General features: G+C 39.6%; 1 protein-coding gene and 1 pseudogene across 1 annotated transcript; both read left to right on the top strand.

Moving 5' to 3' along the window:
- The first annotated feature begins 4,940 nt into the window (after positions 1-4,940).
- LOC117057558 (vomeronasal type-2 receptor 26-like) lies at positions 4,941-6,346 on the top strand. The gene is made up of 2 exons (XM_033168406.1): positions 4,941-5,058; positions 5,445-6,346. Exons 1-2 carry the CDS (start codon positions 5,052-5,054, stop codon positions 6,344-6,346), a joined length of 909 nt encoding a protein of 302 aa, XP_033024297.1. The 5' UTR covers positions 4,941-5,051.
- Positions 6,347-10,610: 4,264 nt separating this feature from the next.
- On the top strand, positions 10,611-20,109 carry LOC117057557 (annotated as a pseudogene).
- Positions 20,110-23,136: the final 3,027 nt, after the last annotated feature.

Below are 23,136 nucleotides of genomic sequence, written 5' to 3'. Positions count from 1 at the left end.
AAGTATCTTGCGTCTCTATAAGATTCCACAGGTAGGGCACCTCTGTCTGTTTGTGTGTGGAATATTCAAATTCAATACCATTTTCATACTTCCTTGGTCTTTCCAGATTTTGTTTCGTTTGGGTTGGAACCAGAAGCTGGTGCACTAGGAATGGATGGATGGCCCTATATCTTTTGCAATTCATTTGAAAGAATTAGAAGGTTTTCCTCTTCTCAATCTTCCAAGACTAAGACCCTCATATATAAGGATGGGGAATGAAATGATAGTCACAAATTATAACTGAGATTCAAAATGACACAAACCAGACCTACTTGTCTGATTCAGTGTAACACATCTTCTGATGTCTCTTTATTCATTGGTTTGTGGTGAATACCAGCTGAAGACCTATAGCCCCTTTTAAGGGATAATTATTCAAAGGATATGATGCCACTTTTGATCTATTACAATAAGAATTTCCAACCTAACATTTATTTCTCCAGTTACCACCCTTCTGAGTAATACTCCTCCCCACTCCCTCACTGTATTTAAGGGTTTGGTGACTTCCATCTCAGTGTATCTGAAAAAGTGTGCATGCACACGAAAGCTCATACCAAGAACAAACTTAGTTGGTCTCTAAGGTGCTACTGGAAGGAATTTTGTATTTTATTTCTCCAATCTCTCCTTAGCTCACATATGGCCCTGCTCCAGTGATGAATGATCAAACACCAGGATTTTCTTTCTACCAGATGGCCCCCCAGGAACGCCACCAATTTGCAGGAATTCTCTCTTTGCTTCTGCATTTCAGATGGACATGGATTGGGGTCCTTGTGATGGATAACAACAATGGAGAAAGATTTGTGCACACTGTGCTCCCAATGTTTACACAGAGTGGTATCTGCTTTGCCTTTCTAGAAAAATTTCCAACAATTAGTTTTTCCACTGCAACTGATGGTATGATTCAAGTAGGGGCAAAATTGCATGATGAAATAATGAGCAGCAAAGCTAATGCAGTGTTGGTCTACGGAGAATCTTATGCAATGATATTTTTAAGATGGCTTCCCTATCTAAAAAACATAGTGCCTGTGACAATGAATATAAAAGGTAAAGTGTGGATAACAACAGCCCAGGTGTTATTCACTTCATATACTTTTCAAAGGAATTGGGATTTAGATATGTTCCATGGCACTATATCTTTTGCAATTCATTTGAAAGAACTAGAAGGTTTTCATCAATATGTTAAGAGCAGAAATCCATCCATTACAGATGGAGATGGATTTCTCAGGGACTTCTGGCAACATGCCTTTGGCTGTGAATTCCCAGATTCCATGGATAATAAAATGGAGGGGGATATTTGCACTGGGGAAGAGAAGCTGGAAAGCCTTCCTGGGGATTTCTTTGAAATGAGCATGACAGGCCCCAGCTATAGCATCTACAATGCTGTTTATGCCGTGGCCCATGCTTTGCATGTGTTGACCTCATCTAACCACAGAGGAATGTTTCACAAAAGGAGACAGAAGGATTCGAGGCAACAGTTTTGGAAGGTAAGGGGTTGAAAGTTCCTCACCTTGCATAGCACCTCACAAGCATGTTTCTTTTTATTATTGAGTTTTAATAATACAAAAAGAGAAAAGAAAGCACACAAAAAATACACTATTATTTACACGAACATAAATCCTTCCCGCCCCTATTCCCTTCCCACCACCACACCCCTCATCTTCCCTCCACCACACCATGACTTCCTTATTTTTAAAATTCAATATAATCATTGCACTCTTTAGATTTTTAATTTTTATCTCTTTATAACATTCCTAGATAATGTTGTTCTTTCTGCTTTATTCCTTTAAACGTATCAACATATTCTTTTTGGAACAATATTTATCCATATATTCGTCGAAGCATTGCCATTCTAGTCTAAGTTTTTGGTTGGACTGCATTCTGATATAGGCAGTCAGCTTTGCCATTTCTATGAACTCACTTAATTTACACAGCCAATCATATTTTGTAAGTATTGCCTCGCTCTTCCATTTGCTGGCAAATGTTATCCTGGCAGCTGCTGTGGCATATAAGAAAATTCCTTTCTTTTCCTGTGGTATATCTTTCCCCAATAAGCCTAATAGGTATGCCTCTGGTGTTTTTTTTGTATAGATGTTTTTAACATTTTTTCTTGAGTTCTTCATGAATCATACCCCAGTAAGCCTTGGATTTTTTGCAGCCCCACCAGGTGTGGAACAATGTTCCTTCCACTTTTCTGCATTTCCAGCATAAATTGGACTTCTGTTTGTAAATTTTGGCCAGCTTAGATGGTATTACGTACCACCTGAAAAACATTTTCTTAAAGTTCTCTTTTACGGTGTAGCAAGCGGTGAACCTAATGTCTGTGCACCATAGTCTTTCCCATTGCTCCAAATAAATCATATGGCCAATGTCATGAGCCCATTTTACCATCCTCTCTTTTACTTCTTCTTCCTGTAGGTCCCAATCTGATAATAAATTATAAACCTTTGATAATGTTTTCTTAATGGTTTTCATCAATGCATTATATAATTTTGATTCTTCTGTGCCAAATCCTCTTTTTATATCTGATTTAAAAACACTTTTTAATTGATTGTATTGAAGCCAATCCGATAGATAATATCTTATTAATTGTTTTAATTTTAATTGGCCTTGATCTTCTTTCAGTAGTTGTCTGTAAGTAGCCCATTCTTTTTGCGAATTCAATTTTTTAACTGCATGCACTTCAAGTGTCGACAACCACCAAAGTCTCAATGGTTCCAGAAGTGGTTGATACTTTAGCCATACTTTAAATAGGTCATTTCTTATATGATTGTTAAAATCTTTATGGACCTTGATCTTATTGTAGCCTAAATAGGCGTGCCAGCCGAATCTATTGTAGCTTTCTAAATCTAAAATATCTGTCCTTTCTAGAGTTATCCAATCTTTTAGCCAATTTAAACATTCTGCTTCATAATACAATTGTAAATTCGGCATGGCAAATGCCCCTTTGTCTTTTTCTTTTCTTAGCAACTGATATATTATATGGAGTTTCTTGCCCTGCCAGAGAAATTTTACTAAATATTTTCTCCATTCTTCAAAGCAAGTTGGCTATACTATAATAGGAGTCATCTGGATGAGGAATATCATCTTGAGGAGTACATTCATCTATATTGTTCAGATTCTTCCCCAGAATGGCAACTTTAATTTGCTCCAACTCCTAAAATCATTTTAATGTCTTTCCTAATTTTGTTGTACTTATTATCAAAAAGATTGCTATTTTTCATTGTTAGTTATATTCCTAAATACCTTGCCTTTTTACAATTTTTAGTACAGTCACTTCTTGCAAGTCCTTTTGATCTTGGTCTCACATATTTTTTACCATGAGTTTGGTTTTGTCTGTATTAAGTTTGAATCCGGATACTTTACCAAATTCCGTTATCTTTTCCACTACTCTTGGGATACTCGTTTCTGGATCTTCAACTGTCAAAATAATATCATCCGCAAATGCCTTTAATTTAAAAGCTTTTTTACCTATTGTAATCCCTTTTATATTTTCTTCTTTTTTAATCTCTAAATTTAGCACCTCTAGAGTTAATATAAATAGTAAAGAGGATAAGGGACAGGACTGTATCTTCCTTTCTCAATTATTATATTCTCTGTTTTGCCATTGTTGATAATTAAGCTGGCAAGTTGTTTCTCATATATGGCCATTATACCCCTTGTGAATTGTTCTCCCATCGAGGTTGCTTCAATGACACTCTGTAAGAAAGCCCATGATGGGTTGTCGAAAGCTTTTTCTGCATGTTTCTTCCTCCCAACATCTGGGGTTCCTCAGTGCTCTGCTCTTTGCTGCCTGGATTTACAGCTTTCTGCATGAGTGTGAGAAAAAGGAAAACAGTGTTGTAGCTATACTTTGCAGATAGTATGAAATGATGGTACTACACAAATGTAGGGAGCTTATTCAAGCAGAAAATGCCCATGGTGGGGTGGGGCTGTGAGATCCCACACAATCAATTCAGATGTGACTCCAATTACAATGAAGAAGCAGTGATGGCGGCCAGAGGCATCTGCACCACTTTCTTAGCACCCCCAATTCCACAAATGCTTGATCAGAGCAAGTGATCCCACACCACTCCTGAGAGAGAGGAGAGTGGCAAAAATAACAAGAAAGCAGGATGTGTGGGGGAGAAAATTTATTGGAAAATCCACCATATCAGGCTCAGTCACCATCTTTCATTGACTCTGGGCTCCACTCAACATTAAATGAGAAAGGTTTTCCTGTGTGTTAACATGCCTTTATAGGAACAAGTTTCACCATCTCTACAATAGATCTTTGTCTGAAAGATCAAAAGGCAGTCTTCACTAAACTCCTGCCTTTGTTTTGTTTTTTCCAATCTAGCTCCACCGCTTTTTAAGAAGTATCACATTTAACAACACTGTGGGAGATGAAGTCTCCTTCAACCAGTATGGGGAGGTACTAAGTGGCTTGGACATTATCAACTGGATTTTTTACTCCAACCAATCCTTTCATAGAGTGAGAGTTGGAAGGATGGACCCAAAGGCTTCTCCAGATCATGCATTTTCCCTTGATGAAGATGCCATAACATGGCACAGCTGGTTTAACCAAGTAGGCTCCAAGTATCTCCTTTTTTCAAATGAGTTCCAGTACTGAATGAGCACTGGGGATCTGTCCAGATTTCTAAAACTGCTTTCCTTTGAAAATCATACACACCCACTGAGGTGTGTGCAGTTGGTTATACAGTGATCTGCCCAAACACCTCCATTTCGGTGAAAAATAGAAGGTGTTTGTACTGGCTTTCAGTGAAGAGTAATGCTTTCTCTAGTTTGAAAAAATATCTGATATATCATACCAAATAGTTTCTCCCTCTCCCCACACAAAAGTACCCAGAACCAGAAAGGTTTCCTAATAATTATTATGCTCTTTCATTATGGATTAGGTTCAGCCTCATTCTCTATGTACTGTGAGTTGCCAACCTGGATTTAGCAAGAAAGTGAAGGAAGGGGAGCCTTTTTGTTGCTACCATTGCATCCCATGCCCAGACGGGAAGATTTCAAACATGGAGGGTAAGCAATAGACATAGAGGGCTGGATCCACTTGCCATTACTTGCCCTCAGCTCCAATTGAAATAAATGCAAGTGGTGTAAGTTTGCTTAAGTTATTTTGGATCAAACCCAAAGGCTTCTGTGTTCTGTTATCCAGAGGAATGTTTAGAATGTTATTGAGATGTTATTGAAACATTTATGCCACATTTAGCCCCAAATGGATGACCACCTCATTTTCAATGTAGCATGCCTATTTCCACTCTGATGCTACTTTATATCCATCAAACCCCTAAACACTTTATAGTATCAACACTGACGGTTTCACTGGATTTTAATGGATATGTGAAAGGAGAGCAATTATGGCATGCTGTTGAAATTAATGGCAATAAACATCTTTCTTTCTCCAGATATGAATGACTGTAATAAATGCTCAGATGAAAACTATCCTAGCAAGAGGAAAGATACATGCATTCCCAAGGATATAAGCTTCTTGTCTTATGAAGAGTCTTTAGGCATTAGTTTAGCCTTCCTTTCTCTTTCCTTTGCTTTAATCACAGCACTGGTGCTGGGAATATTTCTGAAGAACCGCAACACTCCCATCGTCAAAGCCAACAACCGCTACCTCACCTACACTCTCCTCATCTCCCTACAGCTCTGTTTTCTTTGTGCTTTATTATTCATTGGCCAACCAGAGAATGTAACATGTCTCCTCCGACAAACTGCTTTCGGCGTTATCTTCTCAGTGGCTGTTTCTTGTGTCCTAGCAAAGACTATCACGGTCGTTCTGGCTTTCATGGCCACCAAACCAGGTTCCAGGATGAGGAAGTGGGTGGGGAAAAGACTGGCCTGCTCCATTGTTCTTTCCTGTTCCCTTATTCAAACAGGCATTTGTATTGTGTGGCTGGCAACCTCTCCCCCATTCCTAGATGTTGACATGCACACAATGGCTGAAGAAATTATACTAGAATGTAATGAGGGGTCTGTGACTATGTTTTACTGTGTCCTCATCTACATGGGCTTCCTGGCAATTGTAAGTTTGACTGTGGCTTTCCTTGCCAGGAAGTTGCCAGACAGTTTCAATGAAGCCAAGTTCATCACTTTCAGCATGTTGGTCTTTTGTAGCGTTTGGTTATCTTTTGTTCCTAGTTACTTGAGCACTAAAGGGAAATATATGGTAGCCGTGGAGATCTTCTCTGTCTTAGCTTCCAGCGCTGGGTTGTTTGGTTGCATCTTTTCCCCAAAGTGTTATATCATTTTGTTTCAGCCTCAGCTGAACAACAGAGAACAGCTAATCAGAAGAAAAGATTGAAGTTTTCATTGTGAGTTCTTTGTTATAGAATGTTGATGTATGCTGATGTGTTGTATGAATGTTTGTGTACAGTACAATATTTGTAGTTCCCTTTTCTTCAGCTGGTTAACGGAAATTTTATCTACAAGACTTCAGTCTCTCCCAGTTGAGGAATGTGTTTGGAGAATAGAATTCAGTCTACAGTCCTTCTAATTCCATGCAAACATAAAACAAGTCATGGTGGAAGATGCCAAAGAGCCATCTACTCCAAGTCAAAATAACAAAACAAAACAAAACTAGGGAGAGGAACATGTCAAGTGCTGCCCACTCCAGTACATCACCTTTGGCTCATTTGCAGTCCTCCTTAATTTTAAATTATTGTATGTGCAGTGGGGAGCCTTTTCATGTCATGATGCACTAGTTGCCTCCCTTACTATAAAGCTTATGGTGCGTTGTATAAACCTGAGAGGGTGGGACTTTGCAGTGTGATTCAGCTTCCTCTTCTATATTTGTTCACATGTGAGTGGGGATGTCAAAGCAATCTATTGAATACAGACTCTCAAGTGTATATCCTTTCACCCACTTATTCAACCTAAGAAGAAGAAGAAGAAGAAGAAGAAGAAGAAGAAGAAGAAGAAGAAGAAGAAGAAGAAGAATTTGGATTTGATATCCCGCTTTATCACTACCCGAAGGAGTCTCAAAGCGGCTAACAATCTCCTTTTCCCTTCCTCCCCCACAACAAACACTCTCTGAGGTGAGTGAGGCTGAGAGACTTCAGAGAAGTGTGACTAGCCCAAGGTCACCCAGCAGCTGCATGTGGAGGAGTGGAGACGCGAACCCGGTTCACCAGATTATGAATCTACCACTCTTAACCACTACACCACACTGGCTCTCCAAGTATTTTCCACCTTGGTTTGCTAAAAAATATTTAAAAAAAAATTTAAATCATGTATCCATTATTTGTAAACAGAAGTGCAAATTGCTTTGCACTACACATTATTTACATATTTATGCATTTTAATCTGTAATACTAGTTTATGATGAACATTTGCAACAGTTTACTTCATTTATATTTTGCTAGGTTAAAAAATACTTTCTTTTTAACCTTGAATTTTATTTACAATTTTAATTTGAGTGTTAAAACAATAGAGGAGAACCATCTGGATTTGACTATTCATTTTGATCACCAACCCCACCTGATTGGTGGTTGGTATCATTCTCTACAGAGAGAATAAGCAAAGAGGGATCAGGAAGAAAGTTTTGTGAAGTGATATTTGATATAAAAACCAAACAAACCATGATTTCAGTTTCTAGCATTTGAGAATTTGGAGGAGGGGAATTGAAGTCATCATCATCATAATTTATTACAGTCAAAGACCAGCTCGAAAAGCACAACTGGGACAGCTTTCACAAGAATAAAATATACATGTAAAGCAGTGTACAACAACAGCTTAAAGATTAAAATCTAAGATAAGCGCATATACAAATAAAGACCTAAAAATTTGGGCTACCATACAAATTGGCCCTGACATCCTGGAGGCCGTCTTTGACTGTTTTCCTAGCGAACTAATTTGCTTCAGGGGGTGGTCTGCGCCTGCAAATCTGCACGCAGAATCTGGCGACCATCCAAGTCGTATTGTGGTATTTGCCTAAGAGGAGAAAATTGAGTTTAGACTTATCCGGAAGGTCAGCAAGCCTCGCCAGCTGGGGGTCAATGGTATCTCTGCATTCCTCGTCATAAAAGGGACATCTAAAAAATAAATGTTTGGGGCCTCCTATTTCCCCTAATGGGCAGGTGCAAAGTCTCTGAGCATACAGGACTTTTCCAAATGCTCCTTCCAAAACCGGCGAGAGCAAGGCCAAGCTTCTGGCTACAGTAAAGGCCTTGTGTTTCTTGATACAAGAAAATAGAGGTATGCTGCCAGCACCACAACATACCTCTCATTTTCTACGATTATATAATCGGGGGACCTCAAGCAGTCCTGTGTCCATGATTCTTTGCCTAATCACAGATCTTGCTTGGCCCAGGCCCAAGTTTAGAAGGGCTTGAGGAGCAAAGCCCAATTTCTGGAGAGTATTCAGAACTGCTGTCCGCCAGCCAGACTTGAACCTGTTGCATAGAATCAGTAGCTTGATTGTTCTTTGCTAGAGACAACCAATATGCACTACAGCTGCAATTCTTATTGCGGACCTACTCACAGCGCCTCCCGGTGGTGAAAGGCAATACCAAGAACAGGTGTAAGCAAACGGCATATGACAACATTCTGGGATTTGAAATTGGCCACAACTTTAATTGATTACAGATGTAGGTAAGCTTTGGTCCAGGCATTAGGCGCTTATCCATTTTCCAGCTTCCAGGTGGATGCTTGAGCAGGGTTGTGCCTGCCATAGGCACTGGGGTGGGTGGGGGCTGAGCAAGCATGTTTTATCCTACGCTGGAGGGTAGTACACGAACCAGTGGCTTCAAGTTACAAGAAAGAAGATTCTGACTACACACCAAAAGGGAGAGGAACTTGTTTTTGTATGCCACAACAGTAGCTAGAATTTTGATAGCTAAGAACTGGAAGACAGAAGAACTACCAACGATCGAAGAATGGCAGCTGAAAATGATGGAATATATGGAGCTTGCAGAAATGACCGGGAAACTCCGTGACCAGAGGGACGACGCAGTGGAAAAAGAGTGGAAGAATTTTAAATTGTATTTAAAAGACCATTGTATGATTGAAAGTTAGATATAACCTGAGGGTAAGATAAGTTGTAGAGTAGAAGATAGATGATTAAATTAGAAGATGATAAGGATTAGGATAAGATATAAGTTAATTATTAGGCAATGTTATAGTAAAGTGAAGAGGTTTGAGATAGTAATGATTTTATGTAAAAAATTAGAATAGAAAGAAATTTGGGAAGTTACATAAAAGGTATTCACAAGGGACGCAGGAGGAGGAGACAGGAGGAAGTCCCGGGATGATGTGAGGAAAGATTACATTTTTAGAAAAGTAATATGTTAGTGTTTTTGTTATGTATTTTTTATGTGTGTTGTGTTTTTTCGTTTTGTATGTTTTAGCTAAAAAATCTAATAAAAATTATATTTTAAGAAAAAGAAAAAAATAAGATTCTGACTAATATCAGGAATAACTCTCTGACAGTAAGTGTTGTTAGACAGCAGAATGGGCTCGCTTGGGAGATGGTGGACTGTCAGGAGCGGGTGTCAAGAATAAATCACTCAAAGTAAGTGAAGTTAACTCATTATTAGAAGAAATAAGGTCTGCTCAGAAGTGCCATGCCTAATGAGCACAGCAACTTTTCTCGTTAGGTCTCTGCTCCTCCCTCTTTTTATATCTTCTGGTCCAAGAAGATGGGGGGGGGGACTTCTTGCAGCAGGAGGGGAAGTCACCTGGCTTCTTCACCAGCCAAACTCATTTCTGCTGTTTTGCCTTCCTCCTCTCCTGCTTCAGCTTCTGATTCTGATTCTGGACTTCTCTCTGCCACCAACTCTCCTTGCTCACTCTCTCTGTTACTTCTTCCACTTCTGACACTTCCTCCTCCCAGTCTCCTCCCTCTTTTTGTCCTTTTAATTAAAAGCAAAAGGTTGTCTTTTAGCTCACTGAATATCTTTTCTTAAAACTAAATGTGGTTTGCATTTTGAAATTTGTAAAACTATGCTGAATTAAATCCAGAGTTCAACGGAGCTCTCTCTCTCTCTCTCTCTCTCTCTCTCTCAAATAACAGAATTGCTGTTGTGCCTCATGGCTGATCACAGATGTGAACCATTGCCTAATTCCTACATGCTACATATACCACTTTAAATTTTGGAGTCTCCTTTGGCTACAGGGACTGTTATGATAAGTTCCTAACTTCAAAATTCCCCTCTCCATCACTGTTTCCATATAATCTAATGAGGGGGGAGGTAATATGAGAGTTGTAAATATTCTCCATCAATTGTACAGTGAACCCAGCATTTTGTCTTAATAATTACCTTCCTGTTTGATGATCAAAAAGTCTGTAATTAATTCTGCTGCTTCACAAATCCTTGGTGCACTTTCAGTGGCCCTGGAAAAACACAAAACAAAACTGTTGGAGGATGTTATAAATATAGCCATGACTATGAAAAAAAAAACTGTATGGGGTACATTACTCTTATCCTGGATGTCCTAGATTCCCACCACTCCCAAAACTAAACAACCTTTCAGGTTAGACAGTTGTAATGTAATGTAATATGATGACAGTGCTGTGGAAGAGATTAGATGAATATGTGGTAGAATGTAGATATGCCCTTGTATGGAAGATGGTCTTTTTTGCTGCCTTGCTGCTAGCAATATTTACTCCAAAGGTATGTCAGGTCCACGTAGAAAATTGCAGGATTCAGTTTCCACATCAGCCACTTCATAAGTACCATCAGTCAGGAGATTTTATCATTGGTGGCATTGCTTCTCATGGTGGCTTCTACTCCGATCCAGCAACCTTCACTGAACCAGCCTCACCGGAGTTGTCTGTAGACCTTGTGTAAGAACTTAGCTATTTTATTTTATTTTTTACTTCTATATATTTTGTTCCAGGAATGATTACTCCTAGAACAGCAGCCTCAGAACACCTGCTGCGGCTGCAAACCTATAAACGTTTATTTGAGAATAACTCCCTTCACATCCACTTGTGACTGTTATTACAGAAGATTGTGCTGTTAAGTTAAGGCAATTAATAGAATTAATAGGGGAAATAATAGGGGAATCATTCCTGTTGCTCCACAAGGAAATGAATAACACTTTGTTGGGAGGAATTTATATTTGTGTGCCTGAAATTTGTGTACCATTGAGCAGATCATTCTTATAATCTTTCTGCAACAGGTAGAATCAGTGCTTTTTTCCTGAGAGTATGCAGGGGTATGCATACCCCTAAAAATTTTGTGAATCTTTGTACTTTTGTCCATTTACTGTATTTATTTTCTCCAATTTGAACTATGAAATGGTGATTTTCTTGAGTTAAAATGAGAGTACCCCTATACAGTGGTGCCCCGCTAGACGAATGCCTCGCTAGACGAAAAACTCACTAAACGAAGGCATTCGTCTAGCGGGAGGCTGCCCTGCAAGACGAAAAAGTCTATGGGGCTGCCTCGCAAGACAAAAAATTTTCGTCTTTTTTTTTCGTCTAGCGAAAACCGCGGTTACATTGCCGCTTCGCTAGACGAAAAACCCGCTAGACGAAAATACTCGCAGAACGAATTATTTTCGTCTAGCGGGGCACCACTGTACATTTTTAGGGGGGGTCACTGGGTAGAATTAATAGGAAAGCTTCTCTTCTGAAGTTGAAATCTCATTCTCTCCTTTTATGTTCCTTGTGAGGGCAACATAACACTGAAATGATTAACTTCTGAGTTTAAATGTAAAGGACATACCAGTATGAAGTATCATTTTGATGAAGATAGATTGCCATTCTTGTTCTAGGGTGGTGCCTAAGGCTTACCAGCACATCCTGGCCTTGGCATTTGCAGTAAAGGAGATCAACGAAAACCCTCACATCTTACCCAACTACACCTTGGGCTTCCACATCTATGACAGCAATGACAATGCAAGGAAGACTTATCATGCCACTATGCTACTTTTATCCACACTGGATAAATTTGCCCCAAATTATATATGTGATATCCAGAATAATCTGACAGCTGTCATTGGGGGACTTGACACCGAGATCTCCCTTCATGTGGCAACCATCTCACATGTCTATAAGATTCCACAGGTAGAACACTTCTGCATGAGAATCCAATACTCTTTCCATACATCTTTTATTCTTTTTATTTTGTGCATCGGAAGCAAAATGGGTGCATTAGGAATAATCTGATCAAACATTGTTGTTTCATTCTTATACCCAGATTAAGAAAAGCCCTCCTTTGAATTCATAAACGAGGGAAGAAAATGGGATTGGAAACAGGAAGTTCGTAAAATATAGTTGGTATACAGAACTAGGCAAACTCAGACTGCTAGTTGGTCTTTAATATAAGACAGTTTTTTTATGTTCATTGGTTTGTGACAAACAGCTCCCAGTTGAACAAATCACATTTTAATGAAGCTGATTGAAAGGTTTGATGTGCAACAATTGCAAGTACTGTTCCATAAAACCAATTATCTTGACCAATGACTTCGGTTTCAGTGTATCTGAAGAAGTGTGCATGCACACGAAAGCTCATACCAAGAACAAACTTAGTTGGTCTCTAAGGTGCTACTGGAAGGAATTTTTTTTTATTTTTTATTTTGTTTTGACTATGGCATACCAACACGGCTACCTACCTGTAATTTCAATCTGGGTTCAGGTCAGGTTATGGAACTGAATCATCTTTGGTTGTCCTGATGGATGATATTTACAGGGTGTTGATAGGAGACTGTGACTGACTTGATTTCTCAATGACCTTTCATACCATTAACATGTGGTCCTTCCAAATCAACCTAGTTAATTGGGATTGTAGGCACTGGTTGTGATCCTATCTGCAGGGTTGCTTTCAGAGAAAAACAATGGGCAATTATCTTTCAGTCCCATGGCAGTTGTGCTGCGAGGGGTGCCACAGGGCACCATCAAATGCCACATGTCATTTAACACCTCTATGAATCCATTGAGTGTTGTCAAAAGGAGATTTGGACTTGAAGTCATCAGTACACTATTTTGCTGCAATATTAAATCACTAGATATTGTGCAAGCCCAGACTCAATGGTGTGCTAGATGAGGGCTAACAAACTGATTCTGAATCCTAGCGAGATGGAGGCACCTTGGGGAGGGGTCCCCAAGTCCAGATAATTGATCTATTGCCTGCATTGGTTCAAGTTATTCTTCCCCTGAAGGGGCATTAAATACCAGGCAGAAACAGTCCCTGTTGCCGTTTCAGTGCCTAAGGCAGTCCTCTTCACACAAACCTTTTCAGTAGATGTTACAAAGCCTGCATCTGTATTGGAATTGCTTTTAGAACTTTTTTTAGGTGTTTTACTGTTTGTGGGTTTTGTATCCTAGGCTACTTTGGGGGGAAAGTAGAGAGATATTAAACTTTATATAAGTAGTCATGGATTTGAAAATTTACACCACCTCTGCAGTGTCACAGACCACGTTCCCATAAGCATTTTTATGCTCCAAGTTAATGTGTTTTGTTTGCATGTTTTTCATGTTGAATACCTTTTAATAATCACTGGTGTATCTTCTGAATAAATTCTGCATTTCTGGGTTGATTCCAGTCCCAGACTGAACATATGTAGGTCTAGGAATGAACTGCACATTATAAAATGTACCGTGATTTCCCCTGACATAACCCATCAAAAATAGGATAACTTAAATACATGTGAGATCCAAATCAGTCAGGATAACAACTACATAAATAGAAATTGCATGATTAGCTTTCTAGGCAAATATGATAAACATTTTGATGTAATTTACAGTTGTGGCAGCTAATCTGGATCAGTTCCTTGATTTGAAGCGCAGGGAGACTTTAACTCCTTGCACCACTATGGTCCCTATCCAAACTCGGGATCTTGCTTTGCTTTGAAATAATTGTTTTTCCCCAATGCAAGATTTTGGTGTGCATTAATTTTGGAATGGGAGCACAATGCAATAATAGGGTTAAACACCCCCTACCAATTATATGCCACTTTTCTAATCCAGATCTTCTCCCACCTACCCAAATATGTAATTTGCTTTTTAAACACTACTGAGATGGAGTGGTTGCAGGTGCCAAGAATGCACTTCTAATATATCTCTCCAGCTGCCCTGATTTCATATGTGTAACATGAAGGGGAGTGGTGATAGGAAGCGAGAGGGAGAAAAATGAAGGACACAAAGAGATTTGTTTGGGGAGTTGCCCAACACACATTTGACTCCAGTTCTACTGAATTTTAGCTTCAGCTTCATTGGCATGTGGCAACCACCAGATTTCGCCTGAAAAACATGGAGCCCACATCAGAAAAGCATCAGCACCCCCTAAATAGCAAAGCTCTCATTTTCTTTGCAGTAAGAAAGGTTCCCAACCTGAGTTATGAAGAAAGGGATATAAAGTGAGAGTGCATCTGCATAAATTTTGTTGTGTGTATTGACTGGGGGGAATGGGATAAACTGTAGATTGAGACCAGATTGAAATTTTACCAGCATTATTTCTACTCACTGAAACTTAAATCCTGTTAATCACCTGTTAATCTCTGAGAGATTAACTAAATTGGATATCAGACTAGAAAACAATTCCTGAAATAACCTGTGTGAGTGGCTGTAAATAGTTGAATCTGCTGTAAACTGATAGGATCTCTATCACCTTTCTCTGATCTCTCTTTAGCTCACATATGGGCCTGCTCCAGTGATGGGTGATAAAATCCCAGGATTTTCCTTCTACCAGATGGCCCCCCCAGGAACACCAACAGTTTGCAGGGATCCTCTCTTTACTTCTACATTTCAGATGGACATGGATTGGGGTTGTTGTGATGGATAATGACAATGGAGAAAGAATTGTTCAAACTGTACTCCCAATGTTTACAAAAAGTGGTATCTGCTTTGCTTTTATAGGAAGAATCCCAAAAGTTAGTTTTGTCAGTAAAACATATAATATTATTGAACAAGGGGCAAAAGTACATGATGAAATAATGGCTAGTAAAGCTAATGTTGTGGTGCTCTATGGAGAATCTTACACAATGGCATTTTTAAGGTGGCTTCCATATCTAAAAGACGCTACACAAGTGACTATGAATGTAAAAGGGAAAGTATGGATAACAACAGCCCAGATGATGTTCATTGCATATACCATTCAAAGGAATTTCAATTTAGATATGTTCCATGGCACTTTATCATTTGCAATTCATTTGAATGACCTAGAAGGATTTCATCAATATGTCAAGAGCCGAAATCCATCCATTACAGATGGAGATGGTTTTATCAGGGACTTCTGGCAACAGGCCTTTGGCTGTGAATTCCAAGATTCCATGGATAATAAAATGGAGGGGGATATTTGCACTGGGGAAGAGAAGCTGGAGAGCCTTCCTGGGGATTTTTTTGAAATGAGCATGACAGGTCATAGCTATAGTATCTACAATGCTGTTTATGCTGTGGCCTATGCTTTACATGTGATGTCTGCAGGTAGGCTTAGACACAGAGGACTGGTGCACAAAAGGAAACAGAAGAATTGGAGCCAACAGTTCTGGAAGGTAAGGAGTTGAACCATAGGAGCCAACTCCTAGGGACTGTGGGGTTTTGGTCCCCACAATAAAATATTTGAGGGGACTGGGGCCCCACAAAGTTTATGAGCATTCTCATTCAAATGGTGTATGTGCACTGCATCATGAGATTGATTATGTGAGGTGGGGCTTACCTTGGTCCCCACAATATTTCATTCGAGTTGGCACTCCTGAGTGGAAGAGTCTCAAGTGGCAGAAATTGGGTCTTACCGCTACTTCCTTCTAACATCTGGGCTACCTCAGTGTTGCAGACCTGGTCTTTGCTGCCTGGCTTCACAGCTTTTTTTGTGTGTATCAGAAAGAGGAAACCAGTGCTGGATTTATACTTTGTAGACAGGGCAGGAGGAATTGAAGTTAAAGGTGGCCTGGTTGGTTTATGATATATTGTGATACATTTATGGCACCTGTTGAAGACAGAGGTTTGGAAGAGAGATTCTTACTGTCTTGTAGCAGAGTTAGCACAATGCCAATTGTTCCAAGCACATTAAACTTGATTAGATTTACACCTGACCTCATCCACCTTTAAACAAATGTCCCCCACAAAAATACTTAGACCAGAATAAATTACAGACACTTAGCTTTCCAAATAAGTGAATATTTTCTTCAGCATGTCAGAAGTTACAGTTAGCAAGTTTCCATCTACTGGCAGAACAACAAAGATTTTTTATTTAAAAAATCCAAATGACACAAAAAGGGCTTGGTTTCCTTACAAAAAGGATCATGCAGTCTTTGGGGTAGCAAAGACACAAGATTTAAAAACTCATTTTAGAGAGATTCAGTTCACTTGCAGGGAGTCATGGCTCCATAGCTTCTTGCTTGTTCCAGGAAGCACTAAGAGAGAAAGAAAATAGGGTGTGGGCAGAGGCTCCTGAGAGCCACACCCACTGGCAACCTGAGCTCAGGTTAACTCTTTCATGCACTCAAGTATGAGTCAGTGTGAGCACTTCCCAGAGAAAAAAACGAATATGGCTATGTAAAGATTCCAGCAGAAATGTGAGTATGTGTTGATCAAAGCTTTTATGTGATGCCATTCTAATCACAACCAGGAGCCAGTAATAATGGCCAGAGACATCTGAATCATTCTTTTAAGAGCCCCACATCCTCCAAACCCTTTCTCACAGCAAGTATCACCACTCTTGCCTAGAAAGCATGGGGCAAGCAGAAAACCACTCTGATCTGTGCTTTCTAGGCATGGAATAAGCGGAAGTGAGGACAAGCCATCCACCATTAGTTTGGGACTTTGCTAATTATTAGACGAGGCTTTAATGTTTTCCTTTGTGTCAATATCCCTTCAGAGCAACAAGTTTACCATCCCTACATCTGATCATTGTATGAAAGATCAAAGTGCAGTCTTCAATGAATGCCTCCTTTCATCTTCTTTCTGTCTAGCTCCACTACTTTCTGAGAAGGGTCTCCTTTAACAACACTGCAGGGGATGAGGTCTCCTTCAGTGAAAATGGCGAGGTAGTGTTTGGTTTGGATGTTATCAACTGGATTATTTCATCCAACAACTCCCTTACTAGAGTGAGGGTTGGAAGGATGGATTCACAGGCTCCTCCAGACAAAGCATTTATCATTGATGAAGATGCCATAATGTGGCACAGCTGGTTTAACCAGGTAGGGCCCTTGTGTCAGATATTTTAAAGAATGCCTAGTTCGAAATGAGCACTGATGATCTGTCTTGACCTCTAAAACTTCTTTAATTTGACAATCACACACACCTATGAAAAACTGGTTTCTCATTGAAAGAAGATTAATGTGTTTGTATTAATACAAAAAGGTTGGCCAACCACAGGGTTCAGGTAGGTTCATATGGAGAGAGGCAGTCCTTGAGGTATTGCAGTACTGAGCTGTTTAAGGGTTATGTGTGTATAATTATATTGTGCTTGCTTTCTTGTACCGTAGTTTGTGACCTTGAGCATTTATAGTACTGCCCAAACACCTCAATATCAGTCCCAAAAAGTAGTTCTTATAAGTGTTCAGTGTGTGGCAATGCTTTGTCTAGTTGAAATGAATATATTTGTGATAAAATAGAAAATTCTTTCCAGTCGCACCTTAGAGACCAACTGAGTTTGTTCTTGGTATGAGCTTTCGTGTGCATGCACACTTCTTCAGATACCTGAAGAAGAATCTGAAGAAGTGTGCATGCACACGAAAGCTCATACCAAGAACAAACTCAGTTGGTCTCTAAGGTGCTACTGGAAATAATTTTCTATTTTGTTTCGACTATGGCAGACCAACACGGCTACCCACCTATATTTGTGATATTATCAACACTCTCTCCTAATGCCCAAGTAAAGCTGCTTTATCAATGCCTGGTACATCATACCAGGTAATTCTCCCTCTCCCCATACAAAATGACCCAGAACCAGAAGGATTCCCTAATTAATCATTGTTCTCGTCATCATTATTCTGCTCTTTATGCATTAGACTCAGCCTCATTCCGTATGTACTATGAGTTGCCAACCTGGATCTAGCAAGAAAGTGAAGGAGGGGGAGCCATTTTGCTGCTACAATTGCATCCCATGTCCAGAGGGGAAAATTTCAAATAAAGAGGGTAAGAGATATATATAGAGGCCTGGATCTGCTGCCAGTTAATTGTACTTAGTTTCTTTTGAAATATATGGTAAGTGGAGTGATTATTGGTAACTGTGAGGAAAAATAATTTGTTTTGAGATAACAGTCACTGCTGAGGAAGCTCGGGACTGTGATCCTATAGAGGATGCATTAAGTAGGACTGAGAGGCTAATAATAACCAGATTATTGAAAATATCCAGTATGGTAAAGGTACTTCTGGATCAACCAGTAACTGCTGATATTGTTCAGCAGTTGATGGCTGAACAATTAAAAACGATCAGAATAATATTTGATGAAGATGAAGAAGATAAAGAAAATGAGCCAGATGGTGAACCACAGAAATACGACATAGAAAATGGAAACGGAATAAACAGAGGGCCAAGATCAAATTGATGAAAAGTTGGCAGGACTGGATCAAGAAATAATCAAACAGAAGGAAGCAGACGGTCACATGGAAATGGACATGACCTCTGTACAAGGATTTCTGTATGGGATAAGAGTTAAGATCTACATCTGAGAGAGGAGTTTGTATATTTCTTTCTCTTTTTATGTTTTTTTTTGTTTAGTTAGTTTTTTTATTGTAATGTATTGTGAAAATTCTCAATAAAACTTTCAAAAAAAAGAGAAAAGGAATAAGTGGTATTTAAATTAAGTTGTGTCTGACAAATTGTTCTCAAATACATGTAAGCCTATTTAAATTAGTCTGGATCAAACACAAAGACTACTGAATTATAATGCATAATGGCTGTAATACAGAAGAATATGCACACCAAATTATGCAGCTTCAAGTGCTAATTTTTTAAATGTTTTAGTTACTGAATGATTATGGAAACAGCTATTGCAGTTTCCTAGAGAATAACATCACTACCACATTTAGCATATGTTTTTGATCCCAGATAGCTGATGACATCGTTTCCATTCCTCACCCCAGTCAGAGCTACTTTAGATCCATGTAAAGCTTAAGCCGCCATACTCACCCCTACACACCACATTGACTGTATAATCTTATTTCAAAGGATCTGTGTAAGGAGAGCAGTCACAGCATGCTGTTGAAATTGATGACAAGCTCAGATCATCAAGTCACATCCTTTTTTTCCAGATATGAATGACTGCAATAAATGCTCAGATGAAAACTATCCTAGCGAGAACCAGGATGTGTGTATACCCAAGGACATAAACTTCTTGTCTTATGCAGAACCTTTGGGCATCAGTTTAGCCTTCCTGGCTCTTCTCTTTGCTTTGATCACAGTACTGGTATTGCTAACATTTCTGAAGAACCACAACACACCCATTGTCAAAGCCAACAACCGAATCCTCACCTACATACTCCTCATCAACCTTCTGCTCTGCTTCCTTTGTGCATTATTGTTCATTGGCCAACCTGAGAATGTGACTTGTCTCCTTCGGCAAATTGCTTTTGGAATCATCTTCTCAGTTGCTCTTTCCTGTGTGCTGGCAAAAACCATCACTGTGGTTCTGGCTTTCATGACCACCAAACCAGGATCCAGAATGAGGAAGTGGGTGGGGAAAAGGCTGACCAGTTCCATTGTTTTTTCATGCTCCCTTCTTCAAATAGGCATATGTATTGTCTGGCTAGCAACATCTCCCCCATTCCCAGATGTTGACATGCACTCAGTGACTGAACTTATTATACTAGAATGTAATGAGGGGTCTGTGACTATGTTTTACTGTGTTCTTGGCTACATGGGCTTCCTGGCAATTGTGAGTTTCACTGTGGCTTTTCTTGCCAGAAAGTTACCTGACAGTTTCAATGAAGCCAAGTTCATCACTTTCAGCATGTTGCTCTTTTGCAGTGTTTGGTTATCATTTATTCCGTCCTATCTGAGTACCAAGGGGAAATACATGGTTGCTGTGGAGATCTTCTCTATCTTAGCCTCTGGTGCTGGATTGCTGAGTTGCATCTTTTCCCCCAAATGCTACATTATTTTGTTGAGACCTGAGCTAAATAACAGGAAACAGCTAATAAGAATTAAAAAATGAAGAAATATGTATTTGATATAGATTATAATCAATAAGTCTGTCTATGTGTGTGTACTCGTGCACAAGCATGTACATGCATGCGTATGAAGTTGACTATTTGTAAACAACAATAATAATTTATTGGCAGTTGTCTTATGTTAGTCTCTTCTACAGGTCTCCAAAATGCCCCACAGCTTTCCTGCAGAAAACCCACTCTTTCGCGCTAAATCGGAACAGCAATGTTATGTACTGAGTTGAATAGGATCCAAAATGCAGCAGTCTGATTGGTCCTAGAACAATAGGATCCAGAATGCAGCAGTCTGATTTGTCCACAGGAGCCACCCAATCCAGCTCCAGGTGAAAGTGAATCCACAACCTGATTGGCATACAGGAGTATCCCGGAATTAGCCAATCACGTGGGGCCCATTGTGTAAATAGTGTATATAAAGCAGATGTTTTGGGGGACCTGCATGTCCTCACTACTATGAGCTGAATAAAGAGCATGAAATTCCCACTTGACTCCAAGTATATTTCAAGCAATCTGCAGGAAATTCAGGCTTTCCCGGGATAAAGAAGCAGGGCAGACAGAAGCCCATTGAACTTAAGAAGGTGTTGAAAAATACATTTACTAAAAAACCAAAGGCCTTTTTACTGGGCATTGTGAACCAGGAAATCCCAGTAAAAGATAGAGTAATCTTTTTGTATGCCACGACAGCAGCTAGGATATTATTAGCGAAGAATTGGAAGACTGAAGTGATACCGACAGTGGAAGAATGGCAGACGAAAATGATCGACTATATGGAGCTCGCAAAACTGACCGGGAAAATCCGAGACCAGAGGGACGACGCAGTGGAGCAAGATTGGAAGAAATTTAAGGAATATTTCAGAACGCACGCAAAAATAAAGATTTAAGAAAAGAGCAGATAGAAGAAATAGGCTACAGTTTGGAATTGTATATATAGAATTATAAGAATAAGTTTAGTAGTATTTTTTTATAATATGAGGATAGGGAATTACTACAGATGTGATACAGTGTACGTAGGAGAGGGTGTGAGGAAGTCGCCAAGACAATGTAATAGAAGATGTAAGTGAATTTATGATAATATATTGTGTTGATGTTGTTTTTCTTTATTGTTGTTTGTAGTGTGTTGTATTGAAATGAGCTCTGTCTCACTTTCAACAAAGATTCCCATGCAGGGTGGCCAAGGTAGTTTCTGTGCCAAAAGTGAACTTGATTGAAATGGATTTTAAAAACTGATCTCATCCAATAAAGCCTGGATCTGGACAGCAACCACCTTCTCAGGAACCTTGCCTCTGGAAAGGGATGGGAAAGACTGGGGGGGGGGGGGGAAACCTGATAATGTAAGGACCTAGAGGAGGAGATCAGAATACTGTCATAACACAGCGGAAAATGGAAACACAGCAGGAAATGGAACCTGAACATACAGAACTGGTCATGAATTAAAGGAGATATAATGAGGGAAAATATGGAATATTAATCCAATATGTGATCACAGTGGAGAAATTTTAACATGGATATGCATGGAAGAATTTATTATTACTCAATACATAAGAATAGTGATGGGAATTAATGGAGGTAATGTTAATTACAAAAAACAATAACAAATTGGGAATCCCTCTTGGACTTTTCATGGGGAAGATAAATAAATTATTCTGAGACACTTTGACTTAAAAGAAATATTGTCTAACAGAAAGTGTAAACAGAAAGATTAATGTTAACATGGACTGGATGTTTAAATAATCCTTTTTTAATGTAACTGGGAGATGGAAAATTGGAAGCCCTTTTTATCTGTCTTTTGTGTTTCTTTTCCTTTTGTCTTTTTCTTTATCTTCTTGTTCTCTCCTTCTTTCCTTTCTTCTTCTTCCTCCTCCTCCTCTTCTTCTCTATCTCTCTTTCCTTCTTTCTTTCTTTCTTTCCATTTCATTTTTGTTTTGAAGTCCTATGTTTAGGACCTTTGTTAAAGTTCAGAGATTAAGTATTCGTGGGAGTGATGGATGTTTGATGGAGGACCTTGGGTGGGTCCTCCACGGTGAGAGGCTGGGAGGGAAACGGATGGTTGCTGGGAGAGACTGCTACCCTCTTTAGCTGGTGGGGGCTTAGAATTGCCTCTAGGAAAGGACACTGTATTCTACTTGTTCTGCTCGTAATTTTTGTAGCTGTTATCTTCTGTATTGTGAAAAACTAATAAAATTATAGATATAGATATGAACTGTATTCTTTGTGACTGTTTCTTGTGTATTGGGAGAAACCCATCACAGTGGATTTTGCATTCATGGCCACCAGGATTCAGGATGAGGAACTGGGTGGGGGAAAGACTGGCTAACTCCGTTGTTCTGTTTCTGCTCTGTTATTCAAGCAGGCATTTGTACTGTTTGGCTGGCAACCTCTCTCCCATTCCCAGATTCTGACAGGCACCCAATGACTGAAGAAATGGTCTTGGAATGTAATGAGGGGTCTTTGACTCTGGTTTACTCTGTTCTTGGCTACATGGGCTTCTTGGACATTGTCAGTTTTCTTGTGCTGTTCAGGTTAAGTGCTAATGTAAGTGTCAATTTATTCTGAATTTTTAATTGTAATGAAATCAAATAAGTCACACATTGGAAATATCTGTCCTGGGATAGTGTCTAGTATCCAAAAGTGTGTGGGTGTGGGTGTTTCAGTCCAAAGGAGAATAATGTCATTATGGCTATTTTCCTCAGCTTGAAAATTCCAACCAATGGGAACTTTCACCAACAATTTCACTGTGGGCACAAATCCACCTCCTTGGTGTTCTATGGGGCTAAATGCTTTTATGGAAAATAAGTATCACCTTGGATTTTGACCACGGAGCGGAGACCCGGTGTAGTGGTTAAGAGCGGCAGACTCGTAATCTGGTGAACCGGGTTCGCGTCCCCGCTCTTCCACATGCAGCTGCTGGGTGACCTTGGGCTAGTCACACTTCTCTGAAGTCTCTCAGCCCCACTCACCTCACAGAGTGTTTGTTGTGGGGGAGGAAGGGAAAGGAGAATGTTAGCCGCTTTGAGACTCCTTCGGGTAGTGAAAAGCGG

The sequence above is a fragment of the Lacerta agilis genome, chromosome 14 (genome assembly GCF_009819535.1).
Source record: "Lacerta agilis isolate rLacAgi1 chromosome 14, rLacAgi1.pri, whole genome shotgun sequence".
NCBI lineage: Eukaryota > Metazoa > Chordata > Lepidosauria > Squamata > Lacertidae > Lacerta > Lacerta agilis.
Note: the sequence above shows the minus strand (reverse complement) of the source record. Positions and strands in the feature narration are given on the sequence as shown.